At 41.2% G+C, this 24,080-nt stretch overlaps 1 protein-coding gene across 4 annotated transcripts in view; it reads right to left on the minus strand.

Moving 5' to 3' along the window:
* mcf2 (MCF.2 cell line derived transforming sequence) overlaps positions 1–24,080 on the minus strand; it is an 86,956-nt gene that overhangs the window by 17,266 nt on the left and 45,610 nt on the right. For all 4 annotated transcript variants that reach the window (XM_062963666.1, XM_062963668.1, XM_062963670.1 and 1 more), the window contains 14 exons: positions 21,156–21,347; positions 20,782–20,973; positions 17,867–18,038; positions 14,507–14,595; positions 13,066–13,154; positions 11,285–11,351; positions 9,861–9,976; positions 9,694–9,763; positions 9,475–9,567; positions 7,219–7,311; positions 6,002–6,127; positions 4,252–4,473; positions 674–766; positions 405–483 (listed from right to left, as the gene is read on the minus strand). In XM_062963666.1, the coding sequence (XP_062819736.1) occupies positions 405–483; positions 674–766; positions 4,252–4,473; positions 6,002–6,127; positions 7,219–7,311; positions 9,475–9,567; positions 9,694–9,763; positions 9,861–9,976; positions 11,285–11,351; positions 13,066–13,154; positions 14,507–14,595; positions 17,867–18,038; positions 20,782–20,973; positions 21,156–21,347 (1,693 nt within the window). The remainder of the gene's footprint in view (positions 1–404; positions 484–673; positions 767–4,251; positions 4,474–6,001; positions 6,128–7,218; positions 7,312–9,474; positions 9,568–9,693; positions 9,764–9,860; positions 9,977–11,284; positions 11,352–13,065; positions 13,155–14,506; positions 14,596–17,866; positions 18,039–20,781; positions 20,974–21,155; positions 21,348–24,080) is intronic.

The following is a 24,080-nucleotide window of genomic DNA, read 5'->3' on the forward strand; positions in this document are numbered from 1 at the left end:
AACAACAACAACCCTAATTAACTTGACTATCTCATTGGCCAGAAGCAGGACCACACTTCCCATTGAAATCCTGATAAATGTATGTTGGTTAAAATTGTTTTAATTTTTAAATATTGTATTGTTCTTTCATTGTTCTTCTTGCTGTTGTTGTTGTTTTTGCACTACAAATAAGACATATGCAGTGTGCATCGGAATTTGTTTGTATTTTTTTCAAATGATAATCCAGCCCCTCAACAGTCTGAAGGATTGTGGACCGGCCCTCGGCTTAAAAAGTTTGAGGACCCCTGCTCTAGAGTGTCATGGTTTTCAAAGGCACTGTGCTGTGTGTGTTTACTGGAAAATAAAGTGCATGAGGCCAATTGGCTGAGCCTGCAAAAAACCTTATTCTGTGGTAGTTGTGATACCTTTGATAAGTTCCTGCTGCTTGAACAGTATCTTCCGGATTTCGTTAAGCCATGCCATCTTCAGATCCACGGTTTGAGCCTGACAAAAGACACAATTGTCTAAAGTCAAGTGGCCTCTTCAGATAACATCATCATCATCATCATCATCGCATCCTACTACTCATGTCACGAGAAGCAAGAGAAGCCTCCCACTGCTTTGAAATAACTTGTAAATAATCCCGGTCAAACTACATCTCGCTGTTTCTTAAGTCATTCAAGAGCAAGCCAACCTGGACAACGTACACCTCTTCTCGACCGCTGTACCAGATCTCAAACTTCCGGTGGTCTCCTTTCACATTTTCAGTGATCCCAACAGCATTCATCTGAAAAAAAATTAATAATACAATGACACCATGAAGAAGCTCTCCGAGTTGCATCTACATCCGTGGTTCCCAAACTATTTGGCCTACCGCCCCATTTCCAGAAAATATATTACTCAGCGCCCCGTGGAAAGGGGGCGTGGCTTAGAGGGGTAGGTGTGGCTCTTGCTCAAGAGGGCGGGGCTGAGGCTCTTCCCAGTCCAATATGCAGGGCTTGGAAGGGGAGGTGGGCGGGGCCACAAATGGGCGGCCAGGACTGGGATGGGCGGGGTTACGAGCTCTGAGGCAGGGCTGAGCTTCTATCCCTGTCCTGCGGTGCCTGCCAGGACATAAGGGGTGGGGCTAGAGGAGGGGACGGGGCTCTTCCCAAGTGCCTGACAGAGCTGAACCTCTATACCCCGCCCCCATGTTCGAACAAGCGCCTCAGGAGAGGTATAGATGCTCAGCCCTGTCTCATGCTCTTGGGAAGAGGCCCTGCCCTTTAGTCCTAAAAGGCCTCTCAGGAGAGATATAGAGGCTCAGCCCTGTCTCAGGCTCTTGGAAGGAGACCCCGCCCCCTTCCCTAGCTCCGCCCTCTGTGTCCCAACAAGGACCTCAGGAGAGGTATAGATTCTCAGCCCTGTCTTACACTCTTGGGAAGAGGCCCCACCCTCAGCCCCACCCTTTAGTCCTAAAAGGCCTCTCAGAAGAAGTATAGAGGCTCAGCCCTGTCTCGGAAGGAAGCCCCGCCCCCTTCCCTAGCTCCGCCCTCTGTGACCCAACAAGCGCCTCAGGAGAGGTATAGATTATCAGCCCTGTTTCAGGCTCTTGGGAAGAAGCCACGCCCCTCCCCTGGCCCCGCCCCCATGTCCTAATAGGTGCCATCACCACCCCCCTGGATCTCTGCGGCGCCCACTAGGGGGTGGTAGCGCCCACTTTGGGAATCACTGATCTACATTGTAGAATTAATGCACTTTGACACCATTTTAATGGCTAGGGTTCAATGTTATGGAATTCTTGGATTTTGAGTCTGGTGAGGCACCCACACTCTTTGGCTAAAGACCTGGTAAAACTATAACTCTTGTGATTCAACAGCATTGAACCATGGAAGTTAAGGACCTGGGTGGAAAGATTAAAAATGGAGATCAACAAGTCTCTTTATAAATATGGATAAAGGTAAAGGTTTCCCCTGACGTTAAGTCCAGTCGTGACCGACTCTGGGGGTTGGTGCTTATCTCCATTTCTAAGCCGAAGAGCCGGCGTTGTCCATAGACACCTCCAAGGTCATGTGGCCACTGGCATGACTGGATGGAGCGCCGTTACCTTCCCACTGGAGCGGTACCTATTGATCTACTCACATTTGCATGTGTTCGAACTGCTAGGTTGGCAGGAGCTGGAGCTAACAGCGGGCGCTCACTCCGCTCCCCGGGTTTGAACCTGGGAACTTTCGGTCTGCAAGTTCAGCCGCTCAGCGCTTTAACACACTGTGCCACCGGAGGCTCCGTAAATATGGATAAGCCATGTATAAATAGACATTCTGTTTACTGTTCCTATTGTTCTTGGAGAACACAACCCCTTCTGTGCTTAAAGTGCATATAATAACATGATCAGGTGGCCAGAGACATTAAACAAATGAGGCCACCTGGATGAGCCGTCTGTTCCCGGCTCTTTCTTTCTTTTGGCAAAGCTTTCATCAGTGAAGGAAAATAGCCTTGGGAAATTGGGAAGCCATTTGTCCAATTAAGTGTTCGTTCTGCGTAAGCAGTTTGCAGGCGCTAGCGGAGGAAACCCAACTGTACAGTCAAGATGGACTTCCCTGGAGGGGAAACTGGCTGCACACAATAACTCACTCAAAATATTAGATCAGTATCTATCTATACACATAATAAAACTCAAAATCTGTATATGTGTATATAGCTTCAGCAGACAGACACCTGCTTCCACAAACAGCTATAACCCACAGTGCTGAGGAGCCGCCTAAAAAACTCCCTTAATGACATTGCAGGTTATAGCGAGTGTCATACACTCAACTTTCCCCCACGCTCGTCTTGGATCGCTCTTCCGTTTTGCAAATACTTGCAAGGAAAGTTATGGGGACCCTTTTTTGGGACAGGAAGGTGTGCTTCTTGCAAAACTTTAGAAGAGCGATCCAGGACGAGCGTGGGGGAAAGGTGAACGCATGCACATGCGCAGCTGCCTGGTTGAGGACGCAAGCCAAGTGGCAAAGTTTGGTGGGGAAGGACTTTCCAAACTCTTTTATCACTATGAGAAGTGCCTAGATTTCAATGGGGACTATGTTGAGAAGTGGTATTTGGGTGTGGCTTTCAACTGCATATGGTAAATGCTTTCTCCTATACTTTGTTCATTTTAAATTCCAAAACGTAATCTATTTTCTGGATAACCCTTGTAGTGAGGGAACACTTTACTCACTGAAGTCCATAAGTCATACTTAATGTGATGCCTAGGGCACCTTTGGCCCTGGACCCTGTGCCCATTCCTGACCAGGATGAAGAAGATTTTGGTTTTCTCCCAAGTCAGCAAGATTCAACACCCTTCCAGATGCCTCATGTTGACATCTCCGAGCCAGAGCCAATTAAGAATGCCCTTGAAACAGTGCCGGCTCTCCCAGATTCTCCGGAAAGTTTAGTGTTTGATCGTAGAGCATTTGTACACACAGACAGATCAAAAAGACAAAGCCTCCGGAGAAGTGCCAGATTAGCAGAGCGTGGTGACTATGGCTAAGCCCAGTTCTCTTGGGAAGAATTGGGGAGTTAGACACCTGGTGCAGTAACTGTAACAAGCTCAGTTCTCTTGGGAAGTTTTAGGGAGTCAGGCACCTGGTTTGGGGGAGCTTATGAACTTCAATAAAAGTGTTGTGTTGAGAACTTGCCTTCGCAGTGACAACTTTACTTCTCACTGAGAAACATCATCGTCTCCTGCTTCTGGATCCCAAGCGGCCTGTCGGTGCGCTTACTCTTGAGTAGACCGGGTGCTGGTCTACCTCCTTGCCAAGTTTGGACTGCGTTCAGCTACTGAACATCTAGTTCCTGCCTTGCCCTCAAACCCTGTTTTGGACATTAATTCTAGAGAACTCTTCTTGCTACTTGCTCTTTTCCCCACTCAATACTCAAGCAGAGTTTGAGTGTGTTTCGGTTTCTGGATTTTGAACTCTAATACTGGATTTAAGACTTTCACTTATTGGACTATATTTCATCTTTTCTGAAAGGTCATTTGCTTATTCAACTTTGCTGCTTATTTCCTTTTGGAACTTTATTTGCTTTAATAAAGATATTATATTGTTATTGGTCCTTGTGTTGGTTTTTGGTGCTCCAGCTGCCTAGGGGTGTAACACTTAAGCAGACTGGATACAAAATGGAGTCCTGAGTCTGAACATGCTCAGCATAAACACATGTCTATAAACCCTCCCACACCAAAGAGGTACAGTAAAACCGACAAAACGTAATCTACTTTCTGGATAGCCCTTGTACAAGTCTGTGCAAGCCCCTTACTTTGAGAAAGTGCTTGAAGCTGTATGAGGAGGTTTTCTCGTATCCGTCGCCGTGGTCTTCTCTCTTCTTGCAGAAGACCAGCGCTTTCTCATAGAGGAAGAGATGCCGCTGCATCGGTTTGAACCGGGCCAGGTCCTTCATCTTGGTGGGGCCTTTCCGGTGCCCCGTCCACACGCTAAAGGAGCCCTGCATCAGCACCTTGCCAAGTTCGTTGAGGTCGCCCTAGTCGTAGCAAAAGAAAAGACATCCCTCTTTTCCCTATTTGTAGGATTCAAGCCCTACAAGTCAGTGAGAGGCCCCTTTGAGACAAAGGTGCAGGAGGTGCCAACTACACCGAGTGACACCATCAGAGAGGGTGAAAACCAAGTTAACTGTCAGTCAAATTTGCGGGCAGTATTCTGAATTTTCCTATAAGAACAATATTCCTGTAGTTAAGATATAACCACAAAGACATTTTTCATAAATTCAGATTGCATGTCTTGCATCAATATCTATTGTTTATTTATTTAAATACATTTATATCCCGCCCTTCTCACCCCGAAGGGGACTCAGAGCGGCTTACAAATTAAATTTACATACAATATTATATTATTAGCATAGCACAATACTGGCAATAAATTACCATATTGTACTATATCTATATATTGTAATATTATTAATAATATTACATGTAATATATAATATATAATTAATATTATTATATTGTATTATTAGTGTTATACTGTATTACAAAATAATATTATTAATATTATAGTAGAGTCTCACTTATCCAAGCTAAACGGGCCGGCAGAAGCTTGGATAAGCGAATATATTGGATAATAAGGAGGGATTAAGGAAAAGCCTATTAAACATCAAATTAGGTTATGATGAAACAAATTAAGCACCAAAACTTCAAGTTATACAACAAATTTGACAGAAAAAGTAGTTCAATATGCAGTAAGGTTATGTTGCAATTACTGTATTTATGAATTTAGCACCAAAATATCATGATGTATTGAAAACATTGACTACAAAAATGCATTGGATAATCCAGAACGTTGGATAAGCGAGGCTTGGATAAGTGAGACTCTACTGTATATATAATTAGCAAAGCATGTACAAGGTGTACAATAGGTGTACAAGGCTATTCTGTGGCCAGAATCGAACATCCCCTCAGGAGAAGGTTAAATTGCCTCTGCGTCTGTCTCTGTCTCGGTACTATGTGTATATGGGCATTGAATGTTTGCCCTATATGTATATAATGTGATCCGCCCTGAGTCTCCTTCGGGGTGAGAAGGGCGGAATATAAATACTGAAAATAAATAAATAATAAAATAAAAACATTACTCTAATTTGCTTTTTGAACCTTTGAATGTGCATGCGTTCTCGTCAGATCTGTCATTATTATCCAATGGCAAGTACACACTATTGTCTTTTTTAAAACTCACTGATCTTTGTCAAACTTTGGAGTATTTTAGCTACCAGTTTGAAATGAGGTCCACGGGAGTAACACAATGAGTTACTGCAATGGGTGACCCCAACCCTAATGATGCCACTGGGAAGGTGGGAAAGTCAATTCATTGATGGATTCATTGATGGATTTCTGGCAATATCCGCTGTGTGAGCTGCCTTGAGACCCAGTTTTGGGAGAAAAGACCCCACTATGAATAATCGCGTAAATACAGAATTAAATTGGGCCACCATTCCACCTTGCTTCATTTGCAAGTGATGCTATATGACCACATCCCAGCCCGGAAGAAAGAATGCTTACGTTGTAACCAGTGATTGAAATCTGGTGCATGGAATCGTTGACTGACTTCAGCAAGTCCAGCATGGCCACCAAAGCCTCCTGGAGCTCTTGAACACCTTCACAACTTGTGCTGTATTTCAGCAGCTCCTGCAAACCAAAGGATATAGAAGTCATGATAAGTGTATACAAAGGTTGAATATGGGACAGGGCTCCTTTACAGCTAATAGCTAAAAGTTTCTTGGGTCAGAAAAACCTACCCAGCAGGCATATTACCTCCTCTGCTCCATTATTGGGACTTAAGAAACTTGAATTCGTTTCTTAAGGCCTGGGGCCGGGCTGTGGCACAGGCTGGTTAGCAGCCAGCTGCAATAAATCACTCTGACCAAGAGGTCATGATTTCAAGGCCAGCCCGTGTTGGGGTGAGCACCCGACAATTAAAATAAAAATATAGCCCCTGCTCGTTGTTGACCTAAGCAACCTGAAAGATAGTTGCATCTATCAAGTAGGAAATTTAGGTACCACTTATAGTGGGGAGGCTAATTTACGACAGCATAAAAATCACCCAGCTACCGTTGGAATGAGGAAGTGCCATCGCAGTGGATGATGAAGCAGCTGCTCCCCTGTGGCCGGAATCAAGCATACCCTCAGGAAGCTGGAAGCTGGAGAAGGTTTAAATTGCCTCTGTGTCTGTCTCTGTCTGTGTTCTATGTGTATATGGCATTGAATGTTTGCCTTATATGTGTACAATGTGATCCGCCCTGAGTCCCCTTCGGGGTGAGAAGGGCGGAATATAAATACTGTAAATAATAATAATAATAATAATAATAATAATAATAATAATAATAATATTAATAATAATTTATTTTTATACCAAAAGGCAGGAAGAAGCCAGGCTTTGAAGCTGCCAGGCCATTTAATGCTAGTCAAGACGGCCAAATGCAACATTCACACTTGCCTTAGGCAGACTAGAGTTCTTTCCCCCATTCTGGACATTCTACAGGTATATAAACCTCACTTGTCTACTTGGGCTGGGCTGTGGCGCAGGCTGGTGAGCAGCCAGCTGCAACAAATCACTCTGACCAAGAGGTCATGAGTTCGAGGCCAGCTCGGAGCCTGCGTTTGTCTCTGTCTCTGTTCTATGTTAAGGCATTGAATGTTTGCCTTATATGTGTACAATGTGATCCGCACTGAGTCCCCTTTGGAATATAAATACTGTAAATAACCTCCAGTGTAAATACCTTTAGGAGCAATTGGTATTTGGTTAACCGCTGCACTGGTTTGAGGAGGTAGGAATCCAAGGCAAGCTTGTGCTCCAGTTTTCTTTGGCACTCCTGCAAAACACCAAAAAAAGGTAAGGATGCTTCAGGAGGAAGGCGGCATTTAAATAATACAAGTAGATGAAATGTATTATGCCTTGAGAACCAGCATGGTGCAACGGTCTGAGTGTTCGACTAGCACAAATCCTTGCTTGGCCTTGGAAGGTGATCTTGGGCAACTCACACTTTCTCAATTTCAGAAGAAAGCAAAGGCAAATACTCTCTGGACAAAACCACTGCATGGCCTTAAATCAGAAATGTCTTGAAGCCACAAAACCACAAATATTACCGTACATACTTGAGTATAAGCCGACCCGAATATAAGCCGAAGCACCTAATTTTACCACAAAAAAACTGGGAAAACATTGATTCCAGTATAAGCCAAGAGTGGTAAATTTCAGAAATAAAAATAGATACCAATAAAATTAATTGAGGCATCAGTAGGTTAAATGTTTTTTGAATATTTACATAAAGCTCAAATTTAAGATAAAACTGTCCAACTCTGATCAAATCATTATTCTCATCTTCTTCAGTGTAAATGTGCTTATGTATCCTTTTAATAATAATAGAGTAAAATAATACATGTAATAATAATAATAATAATACAGTAGAGTCTCAGTTATCCAACATTCGCTTATCCAACGTTCTGGATTATCCAACGCATTTTTGTAGTCAATGTTTTCAACACATCGTGATATTTTGATGCTAAATTCGTAAATATAGTAATTATTACATAGCATTACTGCATATTGAACTACTTTTTCTGTCAAATTTGTTGTTTAACATGACGTTTTGGTGCTTAATTTGTAAAATCATAACTTAATTTGATGTTTAATAGGCTTTTCCTTATGCCTCCTTATTATGGAACATATTCGCTTATCCAACGTTCTGCTGGCCCGTTTATGTTGGATAAGTGAGACTCTACTGTATTACTAAATTTATTATTTTTCTCTATTATTGTTGCTACTATTACATTTATTTTACTCTATTTTTATTATTATTAATAATATATTTATTATTTACTCTGATATTATTATTATTATTACATTTATTATTTTCTTGTATTTATTATTATTATTACATGTATTATTTTATTCTATTGTTATTAAAAGAATACATTAGCACATTTAAACTGAAGAAGATGAGAATGATGATTTAATCAAAATTGGACAATCTTATCTTAAATTAGAGCTTTATGTAAATATTCAAAAACATTTAACCTACGGATGTCTCAATTAATGTAATTTTATTGATATCTATTTTTATTTCTGAAATTTACCACTTTCCGCTTATACTGGAGTCAATGTTTTCCCAGTTTTTTTTGTGGTAAAATTAGGTGCCTCGGCATATATTCAGGTCGGCTTATACTCAAGTATATACGGTATTTGCATTGTCCTGAATCCACCAATCAGATTTTAGGAATGGCAAGGATGGGGCACAACTAGAAATGTTAAAGGGTTTGAGATCAATTTGAGATCTCTTTCCAATATTCCTGCAGAAGCTATACATTTCTGAGTGCATTTATGCATGTATTCAAATCTCTCAAAAATATACAGGGTGTTTGAAAAAGAACTCCCTAGTTTTAATGTATTTATACTTAAAACTAGGGAGTTCTTTTTCAAACACTCTGTATATTAAAATTTGACTGTAAATATATTTTCTTTTTTTTCTTTTTTTTTAAATATATTTTTATTGAAGTTTTACCTTATAAGATAGAGTAAATTAACATCAAAAGAGTGAGAACATTTGATTGTATAGAAACTAGGAAAACTGTGATTAAAAAAGGATCAAAAAGGGGGAGAGAGAAAAACCAAAAACAACGCTAAAGTGTCCATATTTATATAAAAAATAAATAAATCTGAACAAATGGCGATATAAAAATGCAAAAGTACTTGGCAAAGAAACACACTAAAAAGCAAAAGCAAAAAAGCATTAGCACTGGCATTAAACACTTCAAATAAAATCGCTAGGTTAGAAGCAGCTGACATTGGTAATGTTCTAACAAAGAACTGCCAAGAACTGTTAAAGTTAAACTAAACAATCATTGTTGTTCCAGTACAATAGTTGGAAAATATAATAATAATAATAATAATTATTATTATTATTATTATTATTATTATTATTATTATTATTATTATAGTAGTAATATTTTCTATTACCATCCTAATGTAAAAATACCTGGAAAAAGACACTTTCTGAGCACTGCCTCCACAACAATTCCGATCGTGGCTTATTCTGACAGTATTTCTCATACATCTGAAAATCTTCACGCTGCAAGAAAATAATAACATTATGGTAACAGTGAGCCCTTGGATATGGATTCAGGATCTAAACGACTATCGGAATCCATAGATGCTCAAGTCTATCCACTGTTCAAACAGTGTGAATACTACTAACCCTTTCCAAGAAGCAGAACCCGACTTTCTCCGGAGCTTCAAGGCAACTCTCCAGATGGTGGAGGAAAATCCTAGGAGTGGGAAGACGAGGTGGAAGGTGAATAGGTTATAGTTTCTCCTTAAAGTCATGTTTTAAGGGGAACAACAGGGAATCATTGAGCACCTTACTTGTTGTGGAAATCATAGATCTCAGACATGTTCCCAAAGAGGACATCTTTGCAATTCTCTAGGAGGGGCGGCAGGAGGAAGGCCATGGTCGGGTTGTCCATCTCCGCTCGGTAGCCCTGCCAGTGGTACGCTCAAAATTAGCATTATTTGGCAGATACATGGAGAGCCAAGGATGTCATTCATGCCTATTGATCTGTCCCCTTTTCCCTGTGCCTCCAATTACAGAGAAAAGGAGATGTTAAGTGCTAGCATATGTGGACAGGAGACCAGTTTGGATTAGAGGTGATCCATCTGTCCACACTCATCCTGAAGTATAGGGATGCTACTACAGGGCCGGACAAGGTAATTTTCAAGTGTAGGCGAACAGAATTTTGGTGCCCCCCCCCCAAACCAATCACTGAAAAATAAAAGCGTTGGATAAGCAAAAATGTTGGATAATAAGGAGAGATTAAGGAAAAGCCTAAATAAAGAACAACACTCTGAACACAGAGGAAATCCAAACAGGAAACAATCAGGGCCAGCTAACACCTCCCAACCAAGGATGCCCCCAGGGAAGAAGCAGCCAGGCTTTGAATCTGCAAGGCCATGAAATGCTAATCAAGCTGGCCAATTGCAACATTCACACTAGCCTCAAACAGACAAGAGCTCTTTCCCGCACCCTGGACTTTCCACAGATATATAAACCCCACTTACGTAGCTTCCAACAGGTCTCACAACCTCTGAGGATGCCTGCCATAGGTGTGGGTTAAGGCGGGCCTGGCCCCGGAGGCGGCCACAGGCTGAAAGCGAGATGAGGCACACATATGCGCGCACCCGGGAGCACCTCAACTGTGCCCCATAGAGGATGGCGCCACAGGCAAATGCCTAATTTGCCTTGCGGTTGAACCGCCCCTGGATGCTACAGAGTTTCACCAAACCTCCCGATCATTCTCTGACTTTGTGTAATGAGATTAATCTATTTTTCTCCATCTTAAGGACCAGGAGATCTGGGTTGCTGTGAGTTTTCCAGGCTGTATGGCCATGTTCCAGAAGCATCCTCTCCTTAAGTTTTGCCCACATCTCTTGCAAGCATCCTTGGAAGTGTGAGGTCAGTTGGAAACTAGACAATTATTTATTTGTCAAAGGCTTTCATGGCCGGGATCACAGGGTTGTTGTATGTTTTCCGGGCTGTATGGCCATGTTCCAGAAGTATTCTCTCCTATTGTCTTTCTCCATAGCTCACAACCTCTGAGGATGCCTGCCATAGATGGGGGCGAAACGTCAGGAGAGAATACTTCTGGAACATGGCCATACAGTCCCGAAAATATACAACAACCCGATTTATTTATTTATTTACAGTATTTATATTCCGCCCTTCTCACCCCAAAGGGGACTCAGGGCGGATCACATTGTACACATACAGAAAGATGGACGAAGACACTCACCATCAAAACAGTGAATAATTCTTCCACATATACCCTCTCTGTTTCGATCAGCTCATTTATCACATGACTAAAATTAAAAACAAGAAAGGAACATGGGTCATATTGAATGATTCTCTAACAAGACAGAAACGTAATTGGCTGTGGCAACTGTCTCCTGTTTTCTAAGGCCCCTTCTACACTGCCATATAATCCAGATTATCAAAGCACATAATCCAACAATTTGCATTTTTATACATTTTGGATAATTTGATTGGCATCATATACAAATTGTTGGAAGTGTTTGGAACACGATGGAAGCTTTTTCAATTTATGGTGGACTTGCAAAATATCCACCAAATACTGAAGAAAAATTCAAAAATTATTTAAAAGAACTTTCCCAAAGAAACCAGAATATTATCTTCTAGGTCTATTAGATAAGGACTTGATCTTAACAAAAAATGAAGATATTCTATTCACATATCTATCGACGGCAGCATGGATAGTCTTTGCGAAAACATGGAAACTACAGGAAACACCAGACTTGGATACTTGGAGAAGCAAAATAAGGGAGGTAAAAGATATGAATCAATTAACTTTTTTTCTTAAAAAGAATTCAGGAATCCCTATAAAACAAACAGACTGGGAACCAGTAGAAAATTATTTCAGAAGACTGAAGAATTAATAGAATATTAATATCTGGAGAAGAATTAGGGTCGGAAGGACAATGAATAACTTTAGATGAAAGAAACAACAGGACCCTAACCACAAAGGATTAAATAAAGTCATTGCATTTTTATTTGTTGTTGTTGTGGTTTTTTGGTTTTTTTCTTTATTTTTTATTTTTTCTCTCCATCACCTTTCCTTCCCTTTTCACTTTTTATTCTATACCCATTATTGTTCTCACTCCTTCAATGTTTAAAACTACCTATTAAAAATTATTATTAAAAAAAGCAGATAATCCATATTATGTACTTTGATCCGGATTATATGAATCTACACTGCCGTATAATCCGGTTCAAAGCAGATAATCTGGATTTTTTATGTCAGCATTTGCAAAAAGTATGCGTACTTTTCCACTTTGAAATCAGTTTGCAGCAACTGAAGTAAATTGAGTATAAAAACAAACAGGAAAGTGGGAGGAGGAGAAAGAAACTGAGGCCATGTAAAATCCAAATTATCTGCTCTGAACTGGATTATATGGCAGTGTAGACTCATAAAACCCAGTTCAAAACAGATAATGAGGATTATCTGCTTTGATAATGTATAAATATGTGAGGGGAAGTCATAGGGAGGAGGGAGCATGCGTGTTTTCCGCTGACCTGGAGACTGAGTCCCTTCAGGTGAGAAGGGCGGGATATAAATGCTTGAAATAAATGCATAAATAAATAGGACGTGGAACAATGGCTTCAATTTACAGGAAAGGAGATTCCATCTGAACATTAGAAAGAACTTCCTAATATGAGAACTGTTCAGCAGTGGAACTCTCTGCCGCAGAGTGTGCCATGGAGCTCCTTCTTTGTAGGATTTGAAACAGAGGCTGAATGGCCATCTGTCGGGGGTGCTTTGAATGCGATTTCCTACTTTTTGGCAGAATGGGTTTGGACTGGATGACCCATGAAGTCTCGTCCAACTCTATGATTCTATGGCAGTGCAGAAGGGACCCAAGACAACGTAAAAGCATCTGAAAAAATGGGAATGTGGAGACTTAATGGGGACTTTCCTTGTCAAATTGGAATCGCTGGAGGATATTCCTTTCCAAACAGTAAAATGAAGAGAAAGCACAAGGGGAGGTTAAGAATTACCTTTTCAAAATATCTAAATTGTCTTCGCTTTCTGAAATGCAAAGCTGCAAGGAATTCCTTTTCTCTTGATAATCGTGCATGACTTCAATCTGGGGAAAAACCCGACACAATTAAATCAGTCAGCTCATTTTTACTGAATGGTAGGGTTGTCCACGGATTTCGTTTCTTTCGATACTTCGGGAGCCCATAATGGCAATTATCCTCCCGGTACAAAAACCCGCCCAACACAAAAGAAAGCCGGAACTGATCTTGGCTCCTCCTCTTCTGTTTGGCATCACAGTTGAATCTTTTGGATTTTTCTTTATTTTCCTGATTCTTTTCATTTATTGGGACTGACTAGGAGTTGGAAACCTTAGGGATGGTGGGTGGGATTTAGCTTCTTTTTCTCCTTTTCTTCCTCTCCTTCAGGAAATACTTCTAAACAATTATTATTAATGATAATTATCCCAGCAAACAAAAATAGAAGCATACCTCTCCTCTAGAGTAGAAAGTAGAAACAGATTTAAAGAAGCAAAAACCCCAAGCAGAAAGAAGATTACAACCTTGCAGGCAAGAGAGGGGATTTTTAAGGAAGCCCAGGGAGGATAGCTCGATTGAGCTTCAGGTCATTGCTCTTCTTTCCCTGGGCCTCCTTAAAATGCCTTGGAAAGCTGCTGGCGCTGGAAGAGAATAAAGTGCATGCTCCTGCCTCCCCTCTAGAATAAGAAGTAGAAACAGCTTTAAGGAAGGAAAACCCCAAGCAGAAAGGAGATTGCAGCCTTGCAGGCAAGAGAGGGGATTTTTAAGGAAGTCCAGGGAGGATAGCTCAACTGAGCTCCAGGCCATTGCTCTTCCTTCCCTGGGCCTCCTTAAAATGCCTTGGAAAGCTGCTGGCATTGGGAGAAAAGAAAGTGCATGCTCCTGCCTCTCTTCTACAGTAGAAGTAAAAACAGCTTTAAGGAAGGAAAACCCCAAACAGAGAGGAGATTGCAGCCCTGTCAGGCAAGAGAGGGGATTTTTAAGGTAGTCCAGGGAAGATAGCTGAACTGAGCTCCAGGTCATCGTTCTCCCTTCCCTGAGCCTCCTTAAAATGCCTTGGAAAGCTGCTGGTGCTGGGAAGAGAAGAAAGTGCATGCGCTTGCCTCTCCTCTAGAGTAGAACAGCTTTAAGAAGCAGTAAACCCAGTCTCCCCCTCTATCCCCATTGCCGGCAATGGCCTGAAAAGAGATTTTTTTCAGATGCTCAATGAAAACGTCCATTTGGTAGGGCGCCTGTTTTTGGGGAGTGCTGGAAAATGGATATGGGGGGCTTTTGGTAACCAGCAAAGAGAAATAGATAGCAATTTACCCGGAATGCACAAGCCTACTGAATGGTAGATGAAATGTGGGATATCAATATTATACCCAATAAACAATCAATAAGCAAACAATATATCTCTCTCTTCGATTCATTGTTTACATACCTTACGGGAACTTGGAGATTTCCGTGAAGTTTTCTTCCCAGGCAGCGAGATGTCAAAGGAAAATTTCAAACTGGAATTAAAATCTACACCTTGGACATAAAAAAAAAAAAGAATCACAACGCATAGGTTATAATACGTAGAAATACCACCATTTATATATATATATAATCCCCTGCATTCAACCCTGATAAACTATCCATTTGAAAACCAGGTGGATTTTTTTAAAAAGTAGATTTGAAAACTTAATGAACCAAGGAGTCAAAACAAATGATTTGATTTCTTAGGAACGAAACCTTCAAAGAGACGGGGAAATGGTTATGCAGAAAAATACATTAACTGCAACAAAATATAGGAATATAAATTAAATTTAAATCAGACTGTTTATTATTATTATTATTATTATTATTATTATTATTTTATTGTATGACACAGCAAACAAGATAGACATGCTGGATTTCATATCAGAAAATCACAAGTCGAACACTTCCCAAGTGTCTAGGACTGTGTGATGTATTATTATTATTATTATTATTATTATTATTATTATTATTATTATTCTATTAAACACAACAAACTCATTCTAGAAAACAGCACATGTTATAAATTTGTTCCAAAGTAACCAAATTCTACAAGAAAGTTAAGAGTACAGTAGTGGTTCTCAACCTTTCTAATGCCGCGACTCCTTAATATACAGTAGAGTCTCACTTATCCAACACTTGCTTATCCAACGTTCTGGATTATCCAACGCATTTTTGTAGTCAATGTTTTCAATATATCGTGATATTTTGGTGCTAAATTCATAAATACAGTAATACTACATAGCATTACTGCGTATTGAACTACTTTTTCTGCAAAATTTGTTGTATAACCTGATGTTTTGGTGCTTAATTTGTAAAATCATAACCTAATTTGATGTTTAATAGGCTTTTCCTTAATGCCTCCTTATTATCCAACATATTCGCTTATCCAACAATCTGCCGGCCCGTTTATGTTGGATAAGTGAGACTCTACTGTAGTTCCTCATGTTGTGTTGACCCCCAACCATAACATTATTTACACTGCTACTTCATAACTATAATTCTGCTACTGTGATTAATCATGATGTAAATATCTGATATGCAGGATATATTTTCATTTACTGGACCAAATTTGGCACAAATACCCAATATGTCCAAATTTCAATACTGGTGGGGTTGGGGTTGGGATTGATTTTGCCATTTGGGAGTTGTAGTTGCTGGGATTTATAGTACACCTACAATCAAAGAATATTCTGGAATCCACCAACGATGGAATTGAACCAAATTTGGCACACAAAGCAACCATGACCAACAGAAAATACTGGAAGGGTTTGGTGGGCATTGAGCTTGAGTTTGGCAGTAGTTCAACTACATCCAGAGAGCACTGTGGACTCAAACAATGATGGATCTGGACCAAACTTGGAACGAATACTCAATATGACCAAATGTGGACACTGGTGAAATTTGGGGAAAATAGACTTTGACATTTGGGAGTTGTAGTTCCTGGGATTTGCAGTTCACCTACACTCAAAGAGCCCCTTGAACCCCACCAACAATAGAATTGGGCCAAAGAACAGGCAGAGAGATCTTCAGCCTTATCTGCCAAATGGGTCACCTTAGACCAGGGGTCCCCAAACTAAGGCCCGGGGGCCGGATGCGGCCCTCCAAGGTCCTTTACCTGGCCCCCACCCTCAGTTCTATAATATATTTTTATATCAGTTTTAATAATATAATATATTGTATATACATATAATATAGATAAAAATATTATAATGTTATACATTATAATACTAATAATAATACCATATAATAATATTAATTATATGTTATATATTACATATAGTATTACAGTATAATGGTATAGTTCAATATAGTAATGTATAATCCTAATATTGTGCTATGCTAATAATATAATATATTGTATGTACATACAGCTGCTCTGAGTCCCCTTCGGGGTAAGGAGGGTGGGATATAAATGTAGTAAATAAATGTAGTAAGTAAATAAATAATTAATTTTAGACTTAGGCTCACCCAAATTCTGAAATGACTTGAAGGCACGCAACAACAACAACAACAACAACAACAACAACAATCCTAATTAACTTGACTATCTCATTGGCTAGAAGCAGGCCCACACTTTCCATTGAAATCCTGATAGGTTTATGTTGGTTAAGATTGTTTTCATTTTTAAATATTGTATTGTTCTTTCGTTGTTGTTGTTGTTGTTGTTGTTGTTGTTTTGCACTACAAATAAGACATGTGCAGTGTGCATAGGGATTTGTTCATATTTCTTTTTCAAATGATAATTCGGCCCCTCAACAGTCTGAAGGATTGTAGACCGGCCCTTTGCTTTAAAAGTTTGAGGACCCCTGCCTTAGACTATCAGAAATATTATTATTTCTATTATTATTGGTATTCTTACATTTATTATGTTTCTCTATTATTGTTGCTACTATTAAATTTATTTTATTCTATTTTTATTATTATTATTGAGAAAAATAATAAATGTACCATATATTCTTGAGTATAAGCTGACCCAAATATAAGCCAACCAGGACCCTCACCCGAGTATAAGCCGAGGGGGGCTTTTTCAGTCTTAAAAAAAGGGCTGAAAAACTAGGCTTATACTTGAGTATATACAGTAATTAAAGAATAAACAAATCCCAAATAGCAGCCTTCTGGATTAATCATCATGATCATTATCATCACAAAGCTATGGCTTTTAAAAAAGAAGAAGAGTATTTATCGAGGTTGTATTGACCTTTTGTTTTGGTTAAAGAATAGTGTTGAATATCAGGTATAGAGAAGAAGCACCTTTGATGACGCAATGGGCAAAAGATGTAGGGAGAAAAACGGATGCAGAGGAATGCAAACAGATATGAAGAGAAGGGGCATCGTCTTCAAACGGTGCTGTTGCAAAAATAAGACGATTAAAAAAATAAAATTACTATTCCACAGGTCTCATTGATGTCAATCAGCATCCTAAGGAAGGAACAAGCGCCTGGGAATTGGGTTGCAGCCGCAGGGAGATTTCCAGGGAGATGCAGGGAGAAGGAGTTGCCAAGTGGATAACTTGCGTACCATTTCAAGCAAAAAGCTAAATTATATTTGTCATTCTGGAAGAGGTCTTTCTAAACATATGTGCAAGGGTTGGAGGGGAGAAAGCGGGTTGTTGACATCACAGGAACAAGCCAAGAGGTGCCTTCCATAGTGAGTGCTCCCTTCTGCCTCCCGCTGCCTTGTGTCTCCATTTCCTCAAGCACAAAAGGTCATTTCCAAGGTTTTCCCAACCCAAAGGCTCACTCACAACTATTCTGGATGGCGTAACTCAAAAACGAATTACCATGTTTGGGAGAAAACAAGGGCGATCTCGACCGAGGCGGATTTTCAGGCCGTGGGGCCACGAGCTGCACGGGGCGGGCTTGCTTGTCCACCAGTTTTCTGAAGCAAGCCTGTCTGTTCTCAAACATGCTCCGCACATTCTCCAGTTTGATTTGGACCATCTGGATCCGGGCCTGAGGAACGCAAAAGGAGACGTCGGTAAACAAACCATGTCACTGTCACCTCTACACTGTACCAGGAACGCAGCTTGAAACCACTTGAACTGCATTGGCTCAATGCCAAGGAACCTTGGGAGATGTAGTTGTACCGGCTGTCACACCCCAGCCACCTTTGGTTTCTGAACCTGATTCAGAAATGGACTTTGACCAGGATGAAGCTTATTCTTACTTTTTACCTCATCCGCAGAGCTCTTTCCAATTACAGCTCCCAGCTGTTGATAGCTCGGATGCTTCTGTGATGTCTCAGGTACCTTTGGCCCCTGATCCAGCAGCCATTGTGGATCAAAATGAAGAGGATTTAGGTTTTTTCCCACCGCAGCAAGATTCTATCCCTTTCCAGATATCTCCTGTTGCCCTTGAAATGTTGCCGGCTCTTCCCGGATCGCCGGAGAGTTTAGAATTTGATAGAAGGGCTACTTTCCAAACAGATCGCTCTTGAAGACAAAGTTTAAGGAGAAGTGCAAGATTAGCGGAGCGAGGACATTGTGGCTAAGTCAGTTCTCCTGGGAAGATTTAAGGAGGCAGGCATCTGGCGTCTCATTGTTAGTAGTTCGTTCTCTTGGGAACTTTTGGAGTGACACGCACCTGCTTGGGGGAAGTTTTTAGACTTCAAAAAAAGTTCTGTGCAGAGAATCTTTGTTGCGGTGTCAACTGGACTTCTAACGGAAGAATACATCGTCTCTTAATCCTGTGCTTCTAAGCGGCCCATTGGCGTGCTTACTCTCGAGTAGACCGGGCATAGCGTCTCGTCCCTTACCAAGTCTGGACTGCGTTTCAGATCCACCACGAATTGCCTTGCCTTGCCTTGAACCCTGTTTCTGGACTATTATTTCAAGTACTTTCCTAAGGAACTTTGCTCTTTTCCCCACTCAAACTTCCATTAGGTTTGAGTGTGTTTCGGTTATTGGATTTTGGACTTTGGACTCTAATATTGGACATATAACTTTCTTTCTTTGGACTATTACTGATCTTTTCTAAAAGGTCAACTGATTAACTATCTACTCTGCTTATATTTGTTTGAAACTTTTATTGCTTTAATAAAGATATTAGATTGTATATTGGCCTCCGTGTTGGTTCCCAGTGTTCGCGCTGCCTAGGGGTGTTACAGCTTCCTTAATTGGGAGAGATACTGGAAATATTACTCCCGTGGCTAAACCAGATGTTCTAAGTTCCCCAGAGAATGTGTCCTTCAACAGAAGGGAATTTCTGCATCGCCAGAGATCTGAAAAGCAAGGGCTCTGCAGGAGTAACAGCTTGACATCTCGAGGGGATAATGGATAGAAGATTTTCCCCTGGGAACTTTTAGGGAGTTTGGCTTTCCTTCTTGTGATCAGATCTAAGTTCCATAAAAGTGTCTTGCACCGTGAACTCTTTGCGGTGTCAACGTAGCTATTTCCTGAAGAAGGTTCACCGACTCTAGCTCCTGTTTCTCCAAGCCAAGTTTCCTGATCCTAGCGGTCAAGCCGAGCCGTGACTCCCAAGTAGACCCGGAGTAGGTTTACTTCCTTGCCTTGTTCCTGAATCAAGTTGGCCTCAGCTGCGTCTCGTTCCTGCCTTGTTATCAAAGACTTCCTAGTGACTTAGGACTTTGTTATTCAGTCTTGCTTCCTTGTTGTTCCCCGTTCAAGAACTTTCCAACAGTTTTGAGCATGTTTCGGTTTCTGGAGTTTGGACAATAATATTGGACATTTCTCTTTACCTCTTTGGACTAATTCATACTTTTTCACAAAGGACTATAATCTACTCAACCTTTCTACCTATTCATTCCTGAAGTAATATTTGTTTTAATAAAGATATTATATGATTATTGGTCTCTGTCTGGTTCCCAGTGCTCACACTGCCTTGGGGTGCAACACCAGCATTCTTTGGCAGAGAAGTCTAAAGAACTTGCAGGAAAACTACTCCCAGGAGTCCGCATTGAGTCATGGCAGTCAAAGTGGTGTCAAACTGTATTTGTTTGATAGTGTAGATGTACCCTACTGAGATCTTATAATGAATCGGCAGGGATTTCTTCCTTCATGAGTCAAACATCTAGAAACAATTCTATTAGGTGTATATCAAAGGTGAAGAACTCCTTTCAGTGACCGGGTTAAAATTAATTTTGGAGAAATTCAGGACTATGTTCCTAAGGTGGGAAAGGTTCTCTAGGTAGCTATGTCTTAAAAGATTTTATCTCAAGGTTCTCTAGGTAGCTATGTCATACAAGGATTTATCTCAAGGTTCTCTAGGTAGCTCAGTCATAAGACGTTTTGTCTCAAGGCTCTCTAGGTAGCTAAGTCATACAAGGATTTATCTCAAGGTTCTCTAGGTAGCTCAGTCATGAGAGATTTTATCTCAAGGTTCTCTAGGTAGCTAAGTCATTCAAAAATTTATCTCAATGTTCTTCATAGATTTTGTTTCAAGGTTCTCTAGGTAGCTAAGTCATAAGGTATGTTATCTCAAGGTTCTCTAGGGACTCATACCAAAGCAAGCCATGGAGAAGAGGGCAAGGTCACCTTAGTAAAAACAGAAATTAGGACATTCAGAAGGCCTAATTAAGTTCAAATCTTGAGGTCCTTCAACTTTGAACAAACAAAATTGAAACACTCTCCTCTGGATGAACGATCTTGAATAAACCACTCCGGAATCACCAGACAGTGGTGGACTAAATGGACACAATTATGTAGCTAGTCATCATGAGTAGCTGTCATGGGCCTACCTTGAGTTCAGGTGTTAAAATGAGCTCAAACTCAGAATAGAGGGTTTGGGGATCAGCATTTAAATGTGGCAACGAGCTCTCAAGGAACTTCTCAATGTCTTGGAGGGCATTCTGGGCACCTTCCCGGGACTGGCATTTATCCATTGGTTGGTTAGCTAGAAGATAGGCACCGTCGTCACAACACTCCAGAGCCTGATGGAGAGAAAATACACAAAAAAAAGAAACGGTAGAAACAAAGTCAATGAGCTGGAGCAAGATTGAAAAGGGAACATCTCAAAATTGGTTATTGATGATGTGAAAAACCACTCAGTGTGCTCAGCCCAATGAAAAAGGCACCATGGTGGAGATCACAATTCATCACTGCATTTCACTACCTGCTGCAGTAAGGTGAGGAGGTCCAGGGTCTTCTGCAGCCGGTTGCATTTCCTCTTGATCTCTTCCAGCAAGACGTCCGAATGGTACCGTAGCTCATTACATTGCTGGCAGATCAGGTTGAGGGCATAGTGGTGGTTAGCAGCCAGTTGATGTCCATGGAGGATGGTCACCTGGGCCTTTCCGGTCAAGTCCTTTGGGTGAAAAACCAAAAGCATTGGAGGGAGAAACAGAATTATTCCACTAGATCAGGGGTCCCCAAACTAAGGCCCGGGGGCCAGATGCGGCCCTCCAAGGTCATTTCCCTGGCCCCTGTTCTAAACTTTAGACTTAGGGTTGACCTAAGTCTACCTGATCTTTGGAGGTCTCTTTGCTTACTTATACCCTTATGAGATCATCTAGATGGTCTTTGGATGTCTCTTTGCTTAGCTACGGCCAACTAGATGGCTTTTGGAGGTCACTTTCCAAAAGTATGAGACCATCTAGATGGCTTTTGGAGGTCACTTTCATTACCTATGGTCATATGAGACCATCTAGATGGCCTTTGAGGGTGCCTTTACTTACCTATGGTTTTATGAGATCATCTTGATGGCCTTTGGAGGCTCCTTTCCTTACCTATGGTCTTATGAGACCATCTAGATTGCCTTTGGAGGTCTCTTTGCTTACCTATGTCTTATGAGATCGTCTAGATCAGGGGTCCCCAAACTAAGGCCCGGGGGCCAGATGCGGCCCTCCAAGGTCATTTCCCTGGCCCCTGTTCTAAACTTTAGACTTAGGGTTGACCTAAGTCTACCTGGTCTTTGGAGGTCTCTTTGCTTACTTATACCCTTATGAGATCATCTAGATGGTCTTTGGATGTCTCTTTGCTTAGCTACGGCCAACTAGATGGCTTTTGGAGGTCACTTTCCAAAAGTATGAGACCATCTAGATGGCTTTTGGAGGTCACTTTCATTACCTATGGTCATATGAGACCATCTAGATGGCCTTTGAGGGTGCCTTTACTTACCTATGGTTTTATGAGATCATCTTAATGGTCTTTGGAGGCTCCTTTCCTTACCTATGGTCTTATGAAACCATCTAGATGGTCTTTGAGGATCCCTTTCCTTATCTATGGTCTTATGAGACCATCTAGATGGCCTTTGGAGATCTCTTTGCTTACCTATGTCTTATGAGATCGTCTAGATCAGGGGTCCCCAAACTAAGGCCCATGGGCCGGATGCGGCCCCCCAAGGTCATTGACCTGGCTTCTGTCCTAAACTTTAGACTTAGGATTGACCTAAGTCTGAAACGACTGAAGATACACAACAACAACAATCCTAATTTTGGGCTATTTCATCATAGTCCGGCCCCCCAACAGTCTGAGGGACTGTGAATCGGCCCTCCACTTAAAATGTTTGAGGACCCCTGCACTAGATTATCCATGATATAAGAGTTGTGTCTGTGTCTTCTTCAGGTCACCTGTGAACATACGGTGACCCCATGGATTTCATAGTTTTTTCTTCGGCAAGGACACAGCGGTGGTTTGGCCAGTTCCTTCCTCTGAGATGGAGCCTACAGCGGTTGATATCCATTGGTAGTCTTTCTGGGTTTGGGAAACGTTCTTGTTTCTGGACTGTCAGTTCAAGAACCCACCAGTCAGGTGATTCTGGGAGTGACAGCTCAAAAAAGGACACCTGTCCTCATGCCCTGGAAATATTAGTCTGGGGTTTTTTTGGAGAAAAGGGACCAAAGTCAGATCTCATGCTTGTGCCTTTGAGTTGCCTATGGACATACGGTGACCCCATGGATTTCCTAGGGTTTTCTTAGGCCAGTAGTTCTCAACCTGTGCGTCCCCAAGTGTTTTGGTCTACAGCTCCCAGAAATCCCAGCCAGTTTACCAGTTATGATTTTAGGAGTTGAAGGCCAAAACATCTGGGGACCCACAGGTTGAGAACCACTGCATTAGTCAAAGAAGACCAAAGTGGTGCCTTTGACTGTCTCCCATCCAAGAACTTGTTGGAGTATGGTTGTATTTTGTATGAAATGTAAATCAAGTGTTTACTGCTGATGAGCAGGAGTGTGTATTTTTCAGTGATGAAATGGTTAACAGCAGGCTAGTTTTGACTGACAGCCTGTTGTGATTGCTATGACCTATCAGGCATGACTTCCGGCCTTTGGGGGAACTTCCTCTGGACAGAGGAATGTGTTGTTTATCTTATCTGTGTTGTTCGGCTTGAGCTCTTGCTGAAGATGGACTATGAGTGCTATGCTCTGAAGCTGAGAAATGCAAACTGTAAACAGTTAGGTAAATAAAGTTAATCAACAGTTGGACTTCGCCTGCTGGAGTGTTTGTTTGACCAGTGCTGATTCTCCGCATGGGAATACAGTCTGGAGAAGGAGGTGAGACCGGGATGATGAATTTTGGAATCCACTCTGCACCCCATCATCCCCTGTCAGAACTAACCAGGATTAGCTCTGCTTAGCTTCTGAAATTAAATGGGATCCAGCACCTTTTGAGTGTTTAGCCCTTGTCAGAAGAGTTGCAAATTGTTAAGTAACAAAACCCAATCTTCACCCAAGACTCCGATATTTTAAAAAAATCCATCCCTGAGGCTCTACAACCTGCAATACCTAAAGAAGATATCCTTTTTTTGTGTTGTCAGAGGTTGTGAGGTATGGAGAAACTTAAGTAAGGAAAGGAAAAAATATATATCTGTGTAGAGTCCAGGGTGTGGCAAGAGTCCTTTGTCACTGGGAAGCCAGCATTAATGTTTCAGTTAATCACCCTAATTAGCATTGGAAAGGTTTTTGTCTCTTGCCTGGGGGCATCCTTTGTTCAGTCATTAGCTGTCCTCTGCCCTCAGAGTGTTGGTTCCCATCCACTGTTTTGATTTTAGAGTTTTGTAATACTGGTAGCCAGATTTTGTTCATTTTCATGGTTTCCTCCT

Source organism: Anolis carolinensis, unplaced genomic scaffold, assembly GCF_035594765.1.
Source record: "Anolis carolinensis isolate JA03-04 unplaced genomic scaffold, rAnoCar3.1.pri scaffold_12, whole genome shotgun sequence".
Lineage (NCBI taxonomy): Eukaryota > Metazoa > Chordata > Lepidosauria > Squamata > Dactyloidae > Anolis > Anolis carolinensis.